The 19,347-nt window shown below is 36.8% G+C and overlaps 1 protein-coding gene across 1 annotated transcript in view; it reads left to right on the forward strand.

Moving 5' to 3' along the window:
- ADAM28 (ADAM metallopeptidase domain 28) overlaps window positions 1-19,347 on the forward strand; it is an 82,970-nt gene that overhangs the window by 1,089 nt on the left and 62,534 nt on the right. The window contains exons 2-6 of the mRNA XM_047717374.1: window positions 5,366-5,469; window positions 12,116-12,192; window positions 13,742-13,820; window positions 15,488-15,564; window positions 17,360-17,549. Of these exons, the coding sequence (XP_047573330.1) occupies window positions 5,366-5,469; window positions 12,116-12,192; window positions 13,742-13,820; window positions 15,488-15,564; window positions 17,360-17,549 (527 nt within the window). The remainder of the gene's footprint in view (window positions 1-5,365; window positions 5,470-12,115; window positions 12,193-13,741; window positions 13,821-15,487; window positions 15,565-17,359; window positions 17,550-19,347) is intronic.

A 19,347-nucleotide genomic window follows, 5' to 3' on the forward strand; every position in this document is an offset into this window, starting at 1 on the left:
TGTACTAGGCATTTAAGTTATTGACTCAAAATTTCTACTTTGTGAGTCAAACTTAATAGAAATCTTCTTTCCTTACGTTCTCCAAAAGTGTTATCCCTAAAAATTCTTTGGGATCCTTTACTTAGTTGGAATATAAGAGTTGTTTGGGAACTAGCTTTATCCAACAGCATAAAGATCAAGTAGGCTCTGTTAACAAAATCACATAGATAACCCTGAAGTCCACCCACATGACAGCTTTTTCAGTAAAATTAGGCTTATAAGGGGGCACCTGGGTGGCTCAGTCTGTTAAGTGTCTGCCTTTGGCTCAGATCATGATCCCAGCGTTCCGCATGGGGCTCCTTGCTTGGTGGGGAGACTATTCCTCTTTTTCCCCCTCCCCTTGCTTGTGCTCTTTTGTGCTCTCTCTCTCTGTCAAATAAATAAATAAAATCTTGGGAAAAAATGGGTATATGAGCTGATTTTCCCCTCTCTTTGCATTCACAACATGGCACCAAGAGACAGCTTCCTTAGAAATCATGCCTCAAACTGTAGATCTTCAAGGGCTTAGTGGTGGGAACAGAGGTTCTGCAGTGTCTTTTGTGAGAATAGGGGTTCATATAGGCAAATATCCCTTATCTTCCACCTTGAACAGAGAGCCACCCCCACTCTCTACCTTCCATCTTGTATTTTCAACTATCTTCTTGGTATTATTCCCATTGATATTATTACCACATGGATTTATTTCCCAGTCAGAATGTAAAAAATAAAGGAATTTGCATTTCTCTTCCTTTTTATCTGCCCCCATAATCCAAAGAAAAAAATATGCAACTCAGACCATGACTTGTGCTCAGTTTCTGTATACATGAAATGAAAGAATAAAACATAATTAGGTCAGCTGTTTGTATGTCCTTCACAATCCCCTGAGAGAAATAATTAATAGGATTTCATCATAGGAAAAAAAACCAAAATAGTTAAAGGGAAGTGACAGTTGTTTAGGGGAGAATATAAGGGAAATGACAAGAGAGAAAGGTCTTCAAGATATTCCAGCAGGATATCTAGGGGATATAGTACTTTTGGAAATTATTTTGTTTCAAATTAGCCATCCTTTCTTGTCTTCATAAGGTGACTAGATGACCCTCAGAAGTATTTATAATTTAATCTTATTAGCCAAAATGATAGACTTAATTAGGATGTGTTTTCCCTCAATGTTTGCACTCACTTTTACTACACTAAATTTAAAAGCACCAGATAGTTTGAGGGGGATACAGAGAAGCCCAGATCTGAGGTCAATATTGAATAAACCTGATCCAGGTCTGAATGTCATGTGTTTAGTCTGGAAAGACACTCTCTAAAGAGTTTGGAACAGATTTGAACAAAAATGAAAATGCCAATATTATGCATTATGGCTAAACTCCAAAACTGCCCCAAATTTATTAAAAAATAAAGTAGCAACCCACACCAGGGCCTGTTGTATTAATCTTATCAATGCATTTTAACTTTTTAAAAACTAATAAACAGTAAAATAATTACCTAACCCAAGCCAAAATAATAGTTTTACTTTTCTTGATCTAGTTTTTCTTGTCAGAAGTAATCCAACATGTGAGTTCTGTGGGAGAGAGAAAGCAAGTATTTACATGAATTAGTAGAAACATATTGTGTTACATCTCAGATTTGTATAATCCCTGGATGGCAGTTGTTGTGTTTATTCCACAGGCTTCAAAAATAATTAGCCTGATGTTACTCAGCTGGGAGGAGGCTGTGTCATTTCCATCAACCTTAAGGATGAATGAGCCAAACAATATTTAGGTCTGTCTGTTTTTCTAATGGCTGTCTAATTTGTTATAATTCAAGTCTCGTTCTTTCATGGGCTTTCTTGGTTTCATAAAAATTGGAGCCATTAAAAGAAATTCTATCTGTTTCTCTTAGACAATGTACTCTGTTGCAAGAGTTTGAGAAGAGCTGAAAGTCTGTTGGTTTGAAACTGAAGAAAAGGAGAGGTTCCCAGAGGCTTTAAAAAAAATACTCTGGTTCATTTGTTGATTAATTTTGTTTGTCATTGGGAAGTGCTCAGCTATCAAAGAGTTGGGAATAAATTTCTCCACTAATTTACATACTTGGCTCCTTATTTAAGTCAATTGGTAATTTCTGATTTCATAAAACATTAAGATATGGATACTAACTAGAATCATGGAGATGGGTGTATATATATATAATTTTTATTATGTTATGTTAGTCAATACAGTACCTCGTTAGATGAGTGTATATATTAAGAAAACCTGCAGTGGTTGGATTGGCCTCTTTCCCTCACCACTTCTGAATGGGAAAATTGTGTGGGCTATCATTTTTTGCTTTTATAAAAGAATCAGTTATGATTAGCTATTATTTTATGACCTCAGGGTAACTTAGACTAATATTTACTCTCAGAATAATGTGTGTATTGGATGAAACCACTTTTTATACAGGACTTTTAGAAGAGTTACTCTGGTCGCAACATTGGTGAATATGGCTTTATGAACTCTATATTAATGGGATTAATTGCATTGATTGGACACAATACACTAGACAGCATGTGGTTGCCTTACAGTATGCTTGTTTGGTATTATGGGTTTACAAGAAGCTCCAGGGAATTGTGTCAATACCATCAGTTCATTTCTGGCAAGAGTAATTTTCTTATCTTGTGACATCTTATTATTTTGAAATAAGTATAATAATTATAAACATTTCAACTCGATGTTAATAAAATGATTGATAATATTCCTCTAGATTTTTGAATTTGTTATAATTTTTTATAAAACAGTGTTATTATTTTCCTTTACCAAAAACTAATTAAATAGAAATAAAAATGCCCAGTGATTATCTCTGTAACAACAAGAAGTCATTGAGGTAACTTATGTACTTTTTGAAGTCTTGACTATGTAATAAGACTTATTTTATCACACCCACTTAAAAATTTATCCAAATGATCATCACTTCCTCAAAAAGATTATGAGGAATTCTGTATTTATTTGCATAAAATCATAGACTGCTTGAACTGTCCTTAGAGATCATTTAATCTGCCATGTCTGTTCAAACAGTTAATAAATTAGAACTAAACCCAAGGTTCAAGTATTCTAGGGTTGAATCCATGGTTTTAAGGTGTTTTGAAATGTTTTTAAGAGTAAATCTTGAGACACATGCATACACACACACACACACACACACACACACACACACAGGAATATTACTCAGTCATCAAAAAGAATGAAATCTTGCCCTTTGCAACAATATAGATGGAACTAGAGGGCATTATGCTAAGTGAAATAAGTCAATCAGAGAAAGAAAAATATATGATTTCACTCGTATGTGAAATTTAAGAAACAAAACATGAACATAGGGGAAGGAAAGGAAAAATAAGATGAAAACAGAGAGGGAGACAAATGATAACAAACTTTTTTATTTGCTAGAGAGAGCACAAGCGAGGGGAATGGCAGATAGAGAAGAAGCAGGTGCCCACCAAGCAGGGATCCTGATGTGGGGCTCAATCCCAGGACCCTGGGATCATGACCTGAGTCAGAAGGCAGATGCTTAACTGGCTGTGCCAACCAGGCATCACAACCACAGAAAACTCTTATTATAGGAAACAAACTGAGGGTTGCAGAAGGGCAGGTGGGTTGTGGGATGGGGTAAGAGGGTGATGGCCATTAAGGAGGATACTTGATGGAATGAGCACTGGATATTATATGCAACTGATGAATCACTAAATTCTATCTCTGAAACTAATAATACATTGTATGTTAATTAAATTGAATTTAAATGTTAAAAAAGTAAATCTTGAGCCAGTGAAAGAGAAATTATTCCATCCCTTTAATTGTTCATTTTTGACCTAATGAGTTTTTAGCTCATTACTTTTCCTGTTCTTCGAAGTTAGAAGTAAATAGCTCTTGAGAGGTCAAGTGCATTTAGCCATCCTAAAATGATAAAAAAAAATTGACATAACTACAATTTTTTTAAAGATTCTGCTTTAGTTTTTAAAATAAATATTCTCAGGAGCATCATTGGGATAAATGTACAAGTCATCCAAGATGACTAACAAAAGAAATACTTGTATTTGTTAAAAGATCAACAATAATAGCAAATTTATATTACTATAGAATTTAGGGTTGAGTAATTTAATGAGCTGGGATTATCTTTAGAGAGCACACTAGTCATGAGACAGAGATCTAAAGCCTTTCCAGTCCATAGTGTTAGTCAATTGCGAAGCTGGGGCCACAGTTTAGTTCCTACTGCATCTATATTCTGGGTAGACCAGTAGCCCCTTGAAAAACCAAAGAACTGGTTTATTGACATTTCCTTACCCATTACTCTACCCAGAGCAAGGACTGATCAAGTGAGCAAATAAAAGAGAAAATAGAAAATTAAGTGTTAGCGTTGGGAAAACTCTGAATTTCTCTGAAAAATAGCTTGTGGAGGGGTGCCTCTGTGGCTCAGTTGGTTAAGCATCTGATTTTTTATTTTGGCTCAGAACATGATCTCAGGGTCTTGAGATGGAGCCCCTAGTTGGGCTTGTGCTGAGCATTGAATCTGCTTGGTATTCTCTCTCCTCCTCTTCCTCTGTCCCTCCTTGCTTGCTCGTGTGTGCCTTCATGCTCTCTCTCTCTCTCTCAAAAAATAAAATTAAAATAACTTGTAACAACAATTCAAAATATAGATAGAAGGTTGGGTGAGATAACTATTCAGTTCTCTTTCAATATGACTGCAGGCTCAAAAATTTTCCTTCCAGACCAGTAAAAATGTTTTAGATTTTACTTCTCTAATTTTCATTTTTTCATGCTTTGTATGCAAAAAAGAAAGTTTATCTGTATTGCAAAAGCCAAGCATCCTATGGAGCTGATACTGGAGCTTTTCTTACTGTCTTAGTTTTAGTCATTACAATTGGAAAATATAAGAAAAAGTATTAGAGTCAGAAATGGCATGCATTAGTTATTTCATTTTTGTAACACTAGTTTTCAGAGTGCTTCTACACAATTATGCCTACGTTGATTAGTATCTTAGATTAGTTTGGCTTTTGCCTTGCTGTACTAGCTTTTTGCCTGTACTCATTGCTATATTCCTCTATAGAGGATTCAAGGTAGCAAAGAGAGATGAAAAAATCCCGAAGAACTATTTTTACCAAATAGAGAAACACTTTCAGCGGGGAAATATTTGAAGATATAGGTTCAAGATTTGAAAGGAAGTGTGGACTTCTGATTTTGTCTATGTCTACACTTAAATAATTCTCTGACATAACTCAGGTAAACCTCTGTATATAATATTATTCATCAGAAATGCAATAAGGCTGATTATTTCCAACCATCTTGTTTACTTGTTCTGCTCTGCTAAATCTTCTCTTACTTTTTTTCCCCCTCAGTAAATGCTATCAAAGAACTCCCTGGAGTAAAGAACTATGAAGTGGTTTATCCCAGAAGACTCCATCCAGTACATAAAAGAGAAGTCAAGGAGGCAGAACAACAGGTACAGCTTTTGACTTAATGAAGAATCTTGAAAAAATATACATACATATTTTACATATGATATACACATAGATATATAACTATAACGTATATATATATGTATTTAATTATAGACATTTATTTGCATTTGTTGTTCGACTTTATTTTTAATAATCTTCACAATAACCCAGTATTCTATTATCAGTCTCATTTTGAAGATTAGGATTCTGACAATTGAAATAAACTGCCCATGGTCACACAAAAAGTAAACTTTAATACTTTAAAGTTTTAATTTATGGTAATTTATGATTCTTCCAAAGAGATTAGATACAACTTATTTTATCTATTATTGATTGATCATCTATGTGTCTATGTACACACATACAAACAAAACCATAAATATTAAAGTAGAAAACAAAATATTGTAGATGAAAATTAAGCTAGAATGAATTACCATGTTTAAACATAAAATTTACCTTTGTCTTTTCTAAAGAGAAATTTATTAAAATTTGTATAGTTCTTATTACTTAATGAAAAAACACATTCTCAGTCAAATGATAAAAGCTATAACACAGTGATTCATTCAGCAATTTTCTAAATACCTGCACCCAGAAGTTTTCTGCTGGGAGCCAGGAAAAATATAGATAAATGAGACATAGATAATAACTTGCAGAAATATTGTGAGATGCCACTCCCTGGGAGTACATACCCCCCACCACTGGATAAGGTTCCTGAAAGATGATTTCTTCTAAAGCAAACATTTATAATAGCAGAACCCATAGTAGACCCTGTTTATCAAAATAATTCTTTCAACAAAATGTTTCTGTTAAATTTGAATGGGATCTTTATGCATTGGATTCCTTATCAGTATGGTCCCCTCAAATGTTTTCCAGCATTCTCTTAAAAATGTCAATATCAGAACACCTGGTGGCTCAGTTGGTTAAGCGTCTGTCTTTGGTTCAGGTCCCAGGACCTGGGATCAAGCCCTGTGTTGGGCTCTCTGCTCGGTGGGGAGCCTGCTTCTCCCTCTTCCTCTGCCTGCCACTCCCTCTGCTTGTGTGCGTGCTCAATCTCTAACAAATAAGTAAATAAAAAAAAATTTTAAATGCCAGATACATTTTGTCACTGAATATTTTGAGGAAAATTTGAATACACATCCAGTGTTTTTATCGTAGTTATAAAGTGATTTCCTTCTAAAACAAATTTAAGCTTTTGAACAACTTAATTTGATGAAAAACCGTAGAGTAGTTAGATTATCAATCTTAATTTTTGGAATAGTTGAGTGGATGGATGTAGTTGATACATTGTGCTTGATATTTATCCCAAACACATTATTTGTCTAGTCCACAACTCGATTAACTGGTTGTATGAACTTTAGGTTTTCCTGATCCCTAGTGGAAGGGTAAAGGATCTGAATTGAAAAGCCTTGTTTATACTCAACATCTTAACATTGTTAATTTTCTCTTTATAAATTTAGATGCAAGTGAACTTCAAATTCTGTGTCTTTAAACTGAGATAATAATAGTCATGCTTATCTTATATGGCTATTTTGAGAAAACTTACTGAAAAGCAAAGCAGAATACAATTATTAAGTCCCTGCTCAAAATTATATTATGACACTACCTATATAACTCACCACACTTCACTTCTTAGGACTCACCATCTTGGCTCTTTTGCTTGATGCTATGGTTTACTAAGCCATTTTGTCTTCTTTCTGCTTCTTGGTACAACCTCCTTTTTAGTCAGCTTTGGTATTCTCAAGACCTTTATGAATAATATACTTATTGCTACCTATCTGCCCTTTAAGGATTTTTTTCCCTACATAACATGTTTCCCGTTTATGTAATGCCCAGTCCATCTTATATTCTTTGTGAAGTCAACATAGAACAGACCATGCTTCAGGAATGGTCAGTGTTACACCATTTGGCTCTTGATTTTCTTTTATTTTTTTTATTTTTTATTTTTTATTTTTTTTAAAGATTTTATTTATTTATTTGACAGAGAGAAATCACAAGTAGGCAGAGAAGCAGGCAGAGAGAGAGGAGGAAGCAGGCTCCCTGCTGAGCAGAAAGCCCGATGTGGGGCTCGAACCCAGGACCTGGGATCATGACCTGAGCTGAAGGCAGCGGCTTAACCCACTGAGCCACCCAGGCGCCCCTTGATTTTCTTTTAATATTGATTTTACTATAGTGTGTGTGTGTGTGTGTGTGTGTGTGTGTGTATACATGTTCCCGCATGTCTGTGAGTGTAAGTTTAATCTCTTCTGGTTTAAAATGGCCAAGCTCAATTAAAAAAAAAAGAAAAAAGTATTTTCTACATCTTTAACATGCCTCTTCCCCTCCTTCACTCTCGTCTCTCAACCCATGTCCTATGAAAAGCATTCCATAAATGCCTTTTGGTTCAAAAAAATCCTACAAAACATGTCAGTTTTATCTTTTGAAAGAAATAAAACCATTACACCAAATTCCATAGAGATTGGAAGGAAAATATGCCTAAATGACTTGAATGCTTTAATTCCATTTTTATTTTTAGTGTTTTGTGTAATATATTTGCAAACTTCTCTTTGCTGCCTTCAGTTGTAGACAGTAGAAGGTAACATGTTAGCCATGAAGAATGGAAAGGGGGAAGCACTGAGTGATTTCAGCCATCTCACAAATATGTGTAATTCAGACATGTTTGCCTTTTAGTATTCAAGCGGCATTGATGTTCTCAGGGGCTGCTGATGCCTTTGAAGTACCCCACAGCAAGAATGTGATTGAACCATTAAAAGTAATTCCTGATTAAAGAAACATTCCAAAAGTATTGACCTGCTTTTCCCAGCCAGTGGTTTCCATGTTCTGGTATTTCAGAATTTCACCTCCTTACCCTGGTCACTGATGTCTAGTTTCCATTCTTACAGCTCCTGCTATAGATTCTACTGTGTGTAGAACAACCAGATTTAGCAAGTAAAAATACAGGATACTCAGTTAAATTTGAATGTGAGATAAGCAATGAATGCTTTTTTTTTTTTTTTTTAGTGTAAGTAATCTCAAATATTGTATGGGACATGCTTATATTTAGAAAATTATTCACTTTGTGTGGAATTCAGATTTAACTGATGTCCTGTATTTTATGCGACAGTCACCCCATGTATCTTTTGTCACTTCCCTCTGATCATCTAGGGCTAAGCCTTTGTATGATTCCAGCCACCGTTTTGGTTATGCATGTAAAGTCCCATGTTGCTGCATGTCTGATATTTCAGTTCTGCTCTGTCAGGGTGACTGAATTCTGCCACATCACACTTGTCTCATAAGCATAGGTTAGAGAAGCCAGGACATCCTTATCTGCCACACAGAAGGCACATTCTTTTGACATAGAATCTTCTCTTTTTGTTCAGGTACAGCTTATGACCAATAAGAACACTGTCCTATAGATAAAAGCCAAGTTCTTAGAAGTTATCCTCGAGGCTTTTTGGTTGAGACTATTGGTCTTCCTTGTGCAAGGAATTGATTAGCAATTACTTGAAACATCTAGACTTTGGATTGCATGTGACTGAAGGGATCTCTGCATCCCATAGATGTTACAAGGGATCTAGTTAGTCTAGACTACTCACTCCTCAAGGCAGTGGAGATGTGGAGGACTTGTGTACTTATTATTAAGCAACTGTGCCCTCTACTGGTCCAGAGAACAGAAGCACTGGCTTTTCTTGTCTGCTATTCCAAGAGCCTGGCCTCATCCTTCTGACTTCATCGCACCTGGCCCAATTACTTAAGATTTGAGCTAGAATGAAATGATCCTTTGAAACATTTTCTGGAATGGACACTCAAGGCCAGAGTAGAAACGTGAATGCCATATTCATTATCATATTTTTAATTATATTTTATATGCATGGCGTAAGGAAAACTAAGTATTTGTTGCATAAATAAGTAAATGGACAAATGTTCGAATGAATGAATTAGTACATTGTCCATAACTGCATAGATACTACTGGAGTACGTAGTCCATATATTTGCATAGGTGGATATTTGACAAATACTTAATCAAGGTCCCTGATGTTGGGAACTTAACTTCAAAGGTAATCCCTATCTTCCCAGGATTCTGCCTCCAGAGCACACACACTTCCTTAGAGGCCAAAACTGCCATGCTGTTGGCCAATGCCCCAAACAGAATATCCGGCAACACAATGCCTCCCTTACACTGGGAACAATTTCAGGCCTGAGCTAGGTCTGCCAGGGTTCCTGGAGGCCTCAGCTTACTGTATGTTATGACAACAGTTGTACTATTGGCATTAAGCCTTCCTGGGACTTCTAGAGTGTGATTTGCTATTTGCTGTGTGCCTATGGGCATCATTGTGACTTTACACTCTCTCTTCCATCCCCAGAACATCCAGGATAGTGACCTTCCCAGTCCACCCATTCAACCTTATTCATGGCATTTTTCCTGGAGGACATTTATTTTTATGTCCCTGTGACCAGCTAACCCTACTCTTTGGGCTCCTAATCATTGCCTTCTAGTGGATACTCTCCAAATCAAAATGCATCTTTCCTCTCCTCATTCATGGTTCAGAACTCAGGTTGCACACAAGGAGGATAGATTGATTTTTTATTATTTATTTATTTATTTATTAGTAGGCATTTCTCTCTACCATGGACTTCTACTAGGGACATGCAGTTATCACATCACCCAGTGCAACCTCTTTCATAAAGACTTGTTTTCTTCCTTGTTGTTTCCTTTCATCTATAATCTATGCCAGTGCTGGCTAAAACTTCCAGTCCAAAAGCAATAATCTTTTCTAAAATAATCTTCAAATAACATTTTAGGTGAAAATCCACTAAAATCCATTGCTAACAGAAAATAGGTATCTGGAAGGCTTTTCTGGGAAGAAGATTATATCTGCTATCCTCCTAATATTTTAATTCCATCTGGCCTTTCTTAAATCTAAGTGATAAGTGGTTACAATGATTCTCCATAACTGATTTTCAAACCTCAGGCCTTTTTCCCCCCAGCTGCTGTTATTCATCAACATGAGGTGAATTACAGCATCCTCTCCTCATCTAGACCCGCAGTATAGGATACTTATACCCAGGAGCTTTTGACATCAGAGAGGACTCTAATAACTAACCATTTAAGGGAGTGGGGCCATTCCAACTGACCTTGGAGATGGCGCATCCCTGCACAATCCTCCTGACCTGAAGTGTCTAATGCACTATTGTCCCTTGCTGAGCTCAGGTATTGCTCTGGCTAGGAGAGGGAGAAGAGAAGAAAAGCTTGGCCTTAGGTGCAGCCCAGCAGAGGAAATAGCACTCCATCATATTTGGTTGGCCATACTTAGATCTCTTTAATAACAATGTTGTGGCACTCCCCAGTGAATTTTTAGATTTTGAGTGTAACAATGGTTAATAACTCTGTTTTATAGAACAAAATTAGAATTTAGTGCTCAATAGCATCTTCTCTAACATACAGTCTTTTGTATCTCTTTTTGTATATCTAAATCTCGAAACGGTTCTCCTTTTCCACATGAGGTTTGCTTGAGGTGATATTTTCTCTTTCTGAAGTCTTGAGATCTTAATTTCTTTCTGATTTTGAATACATACACCTGTTATTTTGTCCACATTCTGACCTCCAGTTAGCCATGAGAATACCTTCAGACCAAAAATCATCAGTAGGAGTCTTTGAGGTCTTTGGGTCTGTGGACATACTATTCCTTCTTCTCAAATAAGTTCCCCACTCTGCTTCACCTGGCTAATTCATATCTCAGCTTGCATGGTACTTCCTCAAGAAAGCCTTTCCAGACCTTAAGATGTTAGACAGCTTACATTGCACTCATATTTATATCCCTTATCATGCAACATAAATCACTTTTATTGTCTGTCTTTCCACAGGATTATAAGCTTTCTGACAGTAGGGGTCAATTTTTCTTGCTTAGAGTTGAATTTCCAGAACTGAGTAGAGTCATGCATATAATATTTATATGCAAGTAATATTTATAAAATAGCTGGGTGGATGGATGGATGGATGGATAGAAAAGTCTCATATAATTTGTCTATTCTGATGGCAGAGTTGTTTGATTTGCTAAAATAGGCTAGAAGCAGACATTTGGTATATAAACTATATAGACTACCATTAAAGAAAGAGATGAATGGATAAAGAAGATGTGGTATATATATACAATGGAATACTATGCAGCCATCAAAAGAAATGAAATCTTGCCATTTGCGATGACATGGATGGAACTAGAGGGTATTATGCTTAGCGAAATAAGTCAATCGGAGAAAGACAAATATCATATGATCTCCCTGATATGAGGAAGTGGAGATGCAACGTGAGGGGTTTGGGGGGTAGGAAAAGAATAAATGAAACAAGATGGGATTGGGAGGGAGACAAACCATAAGAGACTCTTAATGTCACAAAACAAACTAAGGGGGGTTGGGGGGAGGGGGAATGGAGAGGGTGGTGGGGTTATGGACATTGGGGAGGGTATGTGCTATGGTGAGTGCTGTGAAGTGTGTAAACCTGGCGATTCACAGACCTGTACCTGGGGCTAATAATACATTATATGTTTATAAAAAATTTAAAAAATTAAAAAAAAGAAAGTAGGCATTGTTTGCCAATGATTAAAAGATGAACACAGCCAAATGAATATTTGTGTGTATTTATAATGACCAGTAAATGTTTGTGCATTTTTGCAGGAAAAATTTGAAACTGAATTGAAGTATAAAATTACAGTTAATGGGAAAATTGCAGTGCTTTACTTGAAAAAAAACAAGTAAGTATTTTTATTTCTGATATATCCTTACCGACAGCAAGTTAGTATGTGGAAAATGTGCTAATTGAGGCTTTTTCTGCTTAAGGATCTCGAAAACCTATGCTAATAAGTTTTTTTCTCTCAACTGGCCTGGGGGAGGAGGGTTGGTGAATATTTGTTTCTACCAAAGTAGTGGAAACACATTGAGTAAAATAACAGTTTACTAGTGTTTGGATCCTTCTAGTAATAAAATATAATGCATGAGATATAATTGTATCAAATTCTGTGAAAAAGCAGACAGATTTTTAAATCTCCCCCTATATTATTGTGGTTTATTATTCTAATACTCAAAGATTAGGGTTTAAAACAATTTGCAACTATTTCCATCAGGAAAAACAAAAAAAGACATGTATAATTAAATAAATTCAAGGACTAAAGAACAAGTTAGTGGTAAAACCAGACTGGGCTTTCCTGATGCCCACACCAGTGCTCCTTCCATCTAGCTACACACTAACCCTCCCACTTTCTCATGCATTATATTGTCCTCTTGTTCTTTCATTCTCCGCATTCAGGTCAGTTACATTCAACATTTCTTTCAAGTTTCACTGCCTCGATTCTGACTCAGATCTTGATGATCCTATATCTCGATGACTTCAAAAGTAGTTTTCTCCCCTAATTCTGTGCTTTCAAGCTCTTTCAATCCCTAAACCATTCTATATAGTACAGCAAGATTTTTTTTTCCTCAAATAAACTATTGCCATTTGCAAAAATCACAACTGCCTGGACTTTGGAAATGGTGTGGAAGAATAGAAATAGTACAGGTGTGGACTTTAGGCAGACTTAGATATGATCTTTTCCCCCTCAAACTGTGTAATCTTATCTGAAAAATGAAGCAAGTCATATTTACCTTATCAGACTGCAGAAGTGATTAAACAAATGATCCATGTAAGGTGTCTAACTCAGTGGCTGGCACAGAGATAGCATTTAACATACGCTAGTTACTTCCTTTTCTCCTTGCCCTGACTCTTTAAAAGGTATATCCAGACTCCTATGTGCTGTCAGGTAATTGAAAGAATTCTGAGAAGCTCAGTGAAGATGGCAGAAGGGCCCTACCTACCAAATGCAAGTCAATGACCACGAAACTTGCCACTGCTACAGTTGTTAGCAGTCTCTGGGAACTGAAAAGGACTGGGTGAAAATGTAGTTATCGCAAACTGATGAGGAACGCTGTTCTTTTCAGTCATTTTTTTAAATCAACTCTACCCTTCTCAGTCCCATTCCTACTTCAAGTGTCCCCTCAGAGAAGTATCAAAGTCTGATGAGAAAGCAGACACTGTTCCACATTACTTAGAAATGTACACACTACTCAGGAATGCCAAAGACTCAGCTCCCTCAATCTTTGCATTGTAAGCATCCTCTTCATGCTTGGACTCCACTTGAGGGCTTAGGAGAAGGAGCTTAGGAGTTAAAAGCTTTCCTAGACTACCAGTGGAAGCTTTCACTTTGACCAATGCACTTTTCAATTAGCATGAGTAACCATGAAATTTTTTCTTTTTTTTTTTTCCTCCAGGGATCTCCTTGCACCAGGTTACATGGAAACACATTATAATTCCACTGGAGAGGAGGTCACCACAAGCCCACAAATAATGGTAAAACAGTATCCTAGAATCACTGTCATTTGGGGTGTGACCAGTACACCCAAGGGCAGTGTCATTGCCAGACAAATAGTGAAAATGAAACAGCGTTTACAACGTTGTTGCTTTTTCCAGAAGTAGTAATTTCTTAATACACCCCCTAATATTTGTACATTTTGACAAGAACAAAGTCATTCCTTGACAACCATGGTAACCCCTTGGTTATGTGGGCTTCCCTTCAGGGGGGTCCCTATAAGAGAGTGGGAGGAGCTTCTCATTTTCATTTGAAGAGTGAAGAATTGAATACATCTAGTGTTCTTAGTCAGCACCGATCACCTCTCTAGATTATATAGTGTCTCCAACTCAAGATTATATCCTCAATAACAGAATTATAGAATTCTGTTTTCCTTAAATATTTTTTACTCTTGACTCTTATTTAGAAAGATGGCTGTGTGAAGTCATGTGAGGAGTATTTTATCATTGCCATCTTTCTGAGCTCCATTTTTCTATTGGCAGGCCTTCAGACATTCTCTTCACAGTGATGGCACAGATATTTATGTCAATACCTCATCTGTCTCAAAGCGGAAAGGTGTGCTTGATTAAAGTACATCCACATGGAAAAGTTCTGGGATTGGACATTTTTCTCCAGATGGAGAAGGGGATGTCACACTAACTTAGTCTGCTGAAACTCTTAGAATAAATTAAGACATAAAAACATAATCCTGATAACTCACTCATTTGAAAGAGCTTGTAGGTGTTAGAAAAAAAAATAATGATCCACAGATGAGTGAAATCATATGATAAATGTCTTTCTCTACTCAACTAATTTCACTTAGCATCATCTCCTCCAGCTCCATTCATATTGATGCAAATGGTGGGTATTCATCCGTTCTGATGGCTGAGTAATAAATACTCCATTGTATATATGAACCACATCTTTTTTATCCACTCATATCATATAATTTTACTCATATGTGCAACATAAGGAATAGTGGGGAGGACCACAGGGGAAGGGAGGGAACACTGAATGGGAAGGAACCAGAGAGGGAGAAAAATCATGAGAGACTCTGGACTCCAGGAACCAAACTGAGGGTTACAGAAAGGGGGAGGTTGGAGAAATGGGGTAACTGGGTGATGGGTATTAAGGAGGGCACATATGATGAGTACTGGGTATTACAAGAAACTAATGAATTGTTGAACATTCCATCAAAAACTAATGATGCACTCACTATATGGCGGCTAACTATACAGTGGCTAAAGAAAAGAAAGAAAGGGATGACTTCCATGAATATAATAAAAAGAAAGAAAGAAAGAAAGGAAGGAAGGAAACGATGAGTAATCAGCCAAGGGAAAGAATGAATGTCTGATATTTTGGGGGCTCTATTTTAAACTTCTATCTATAAGTTTGTTTCTTCCAGACTGCATTCACCCATTATCCTTTTTCTGCAATACCAATATTTATTTAGTAAATGTTCTTTAAGCATTGGATTAATTAACCAAATATTAAAGATTTTAACCATAAAAAGCTTCTTAACCATTTTTTTACATCTCTAAGTTGACTATTGTTCAGCATAAAATTATTTGAAAACATTGATCTTATTTCAAGCTTTCAAATTCAAATTTAGCAGTGTCTCTAAAAACACGTACTTTCTCTTACAAATCTCCCTTTTTCTTTTCTTTAGGATGACTGTTATTACCAAGGACACATCATTAATGAAAAAGTTTCAGATGCTAGCATCAGCACATGTAGGGGACTAAGGTAAGGCTTCATAAATGGTTTGTGTATATCTGTGGTAATGGGGTGAGTGTGTGTGTTTTTAATAAACCTGAGGAATCTCAAATAGAATGAATTATCCTGTAGTTAAATATAAATCCTAAGGGTTCAAAGATTTTGAAATTTGGAGGAAACAGAGTTTCTCTTGATAGTGGTTTCGAAATTCACACATCTGAATTGCTTGTAGAGGTGTGTTTGTTTGTTTGTCTGCTTATTTTCAAAATACAGGTTTTTGAGTCCAACTCTTAAAGGAATAGGTGCTCTTCTCCACCTTCCCTCTTTAAACTCTCTCTTCGGCTTGTCTTATCTATGCCCAGCTTTTCTTCTGTATATTAATAACTCCCCAGGCATCAGTCTACAGTGAGATATTTCTTCTTTTTTTTTTTAAGATTTATTTGACAGAGATCACAAGTAGGCAGAGATGCAGGCAGAGAGAGAGGAAGAAAAGCAGGCTCCCCGCTGAGCAGACAGCCCGATGCAGGGCTCGATCCCAGGACCCTGGGATCATGATCTGAGCCGAAGGCAGAGGCTTTAACCCACTGAGCCACTCAGGCGCCCCAAGATATTTCTTCTGATGCCCAGACTTGACTATCTAATTTTGTCTTCCATATATCCATATCTCTTCCATATATGGATAGATTAATGAAATCTCAATCTTAATAAACCTCACATCAATAATGTTTTTCTCCCAAATTTCATGTCTTTCCAGTGTTTGTTATTTCAGTGAATGATATGATCAACTAACCACATGCCCAATTCAGAAACCTAGATTCCTTGATGATATCTTGCCTCTCAGCTACCCATTTTTGATCCATTTTCAAGCCCTACTGATTAGATGTGTTAAATATTCACTGGGATTATTCACTCTAATCTTTCTCTACTGCCACTTCCTAGTCCAAACTACCATGATCCTTTATGCAGACCATAAAGGATCTCATACGCATCCTTGTCTTCTAGTTCTGTATACACTTAACCAGTCTCTGATTATATACTTTTATGCTTTTTCATCCTAGCAGTTATCTGTAATTATGAATATTTCGTATATGTCATATAATTATATTGTTTTGGGGTCAAATGTGACTATTTGATCCACATCCATCTTCCTCATTTTACTATAAACTCCATAAAAGGAGAAACCTTGACTTTTTTCTCTGATTGTCTGCCCTTAATCCAAGGACTAATGAATAATGGGTGCCCCCTAACTGTTGGTTAAATGTATCTTAACTTGGTGTTTCAGCAGAGATAACTGAGAAGAAGCTGGTAATATTTGTTGATCATGTGCTTTACATGTCATTCAATCTTTATAATCATTCTATTAGGTAGGTATTATTCTCGTGTTATAGAGGTCTCGAGAAACTAAGGCAGTGTGAGTTTATGTATTTTTCCCATGGTATCACATCTAAGAAGTTATAGACCCAGAATCTTAAGTCTTATTTATAAGACCCCAAGGTCTTCATTTTCAGTGCACCTTTATAGCGGATGAGGTATTAGATTGGAAGAACACTGGGTGAGAAGGAGGAAGTTTCCATTCTAGCATCAGCACTGACATAAGTTAGCTATGTAACATTATAGTAGTCACTTCTCCCCAAGAAATCCAATTTCTCATAGAAAAACTAAGTTTAGATAATCTCTAAGTGTATCTTTAGCTGCAAAGTTACACTATATTCTACTGCCATGAACTTGAAATTATTTGGTATTGGAAATTTTTTGAAGTCTATAAGTCTATAGCACCCAAAAGCAGGAATATTTTTTAAGAAGCCAGGATTCTCATGTTTTTCAGGGGCTACTTCAGTCAGGGAGATCAAAAATACTTCATTGAACCTTTAAGCCCTACAAATCAGGATGGACAGGAACATGCACTCTTCAGTTATGATCCAGAGGAAAAGACTAACAGCACCTGTGGGACAGATGACATACTATGGGCACGCGGATCTCAACAGAGTATGGTTCTACCTGCCACCAGTCTGGTGGTATGCATACTTTCATATTTTATTTGCAGTGCTTTTATGTATCCTGTCCTGGCTGTCCTGGGTTCCAGTCTTAGTAGTTACAATTAACAGAAACTTTATAGTCTTGGTTGAATTACTAGGACTATAGTAGGCTATAGAGACACTAAAACCTTGTGGTACATTGATGATTTATTTAATAAGTATTTGTGGATTAACTATTATTAACAACAATGTGCCAGGGTTAAAAAGGAATATAAATATAATGCTTGCCCTCTGGGAGCAGGCAAGTTTGACAATACCACAACATAAAACATAGGTATGAAGTATTATTACTTTCACATAAAATATCCTGCTGTCTTTATGAATGAACCCATTCAATAGTTCTTTCTTGAAGTACTTCCATAGGTGCTTGGGATGTAACAGTGAGCAAAAATAAAGGCGGGATACGTGCAGAGGAACTGAGGATATTCTTAGATATACGAGTTTAGCTTCGAGTCACAGAAGAAAAATGAATATGGCTTTTTTGAAACCATAGGGAGTCATTGCCATAATTGCTTTCATTTTCTTCACGGGATGCTTTATATCCAGTCATCTCTTCTAAATGTTTTCACCATCCACAAGTACTGGGCAGAATTTGTCTTAACAAAAGAAAATCTCTTTTGGGTTCAGTTTGCTGTGGATTTTAATTCCACCAGTGATATGATACCAGGAGCGCACTAAGAACTCACTCCTAGAGATGAAGGATAAATAATCAAGGATAATTTCTAGATTTGGGCCTGAGCAAATGATGAATGGTAGTGATGTTAACTGAGCTGGGGAGAATGAGGGAGAAGCTGGTTTTGTTTGAGGTTTGAGAATCAGTAGTTTTATTTTTTTATTTTTTTTTAAAGATTGTATTTATTTATTTGACAGACAGAGATCACAAGTAGGCAGAGAGGCAGGCAGAGAGAGAGGGGAAAGCAGGCTCCCCGCTGAGCAGAGAGCCCGATGCAGGGCTCCATCCCAGGATCCTGAGATCATGACCTGAGCCGAAGGCAGAGGCTTAAACCACTGAGCCACCCAGGCGCCCTAGTAGTTTTATTTTGACCACATTAGGTTTATGGTATTAGACATTTGAATGGATGCATGAAATAGGTATTAATTGTAACAGTCTGGCCTTTAGAGGAGAGGCCAAGGCTGGAAATATGCATTTGATAGTAATTAGTGCAGAGTTCCTATTTAAAGAAGACATAACACAGGAGGAGATTACTGAGGAAGAATGTGTAGATAAAGAATGGGACCCAGGGCTGAGATTTTATGAGGGCCTCTAATATATGGAGGTCAAACAGAGGAGGGATAACAGTGAATTGCAAATCCCTATAAGCTTAGAGCCCCACTTCCCTCTGTAATCTCCTTTCCTTCAACTCCCTTCCTATGGACAACTTCCCCCATTATGTTCTGACAAACACAGACAATTTTTCTGTGCTTTAAACATGCCAATATCAATTCACTTCACAATCATTTTGTTCATTTCTTTTCTCTGCTGGAGTTATCTTCCAATTTATCTTCCCTTGCCTGATTTCTCATTCTCATTAATATGTCTGCTGCATGACCAACCCCTTATAGCTTTCCCTGACCACCTATTCTGATATAACTACCTCGGCACTCAGTATCACGTGACTCCATTTACTCCTCTTCACAGCACTAATCACCACCTGATTTACTTATGCCTGTTTGCCCAGTGGGAGCTCCTTAAGCCCATGGACCAAGTCTGTTTCACTGCCTTAGCTTCACTTCCATACTCTTAGCACCCCTGGTGTCCAGTAAGTGCTAATGAATA

The sequence above is a fragment of the Lutra lutra genome, chromosome 2, assembly GCF_902655055.1.
Source record: "Lutra lutra chromosome 2, mLutLut1.2, whole genome shotgun sequence".
Lineage (NCBI taxonomy): Eukaryota > Metazoa > Chordata > Mammalia > Carnivora > Mustelidae > Lutra > Lutra lutra.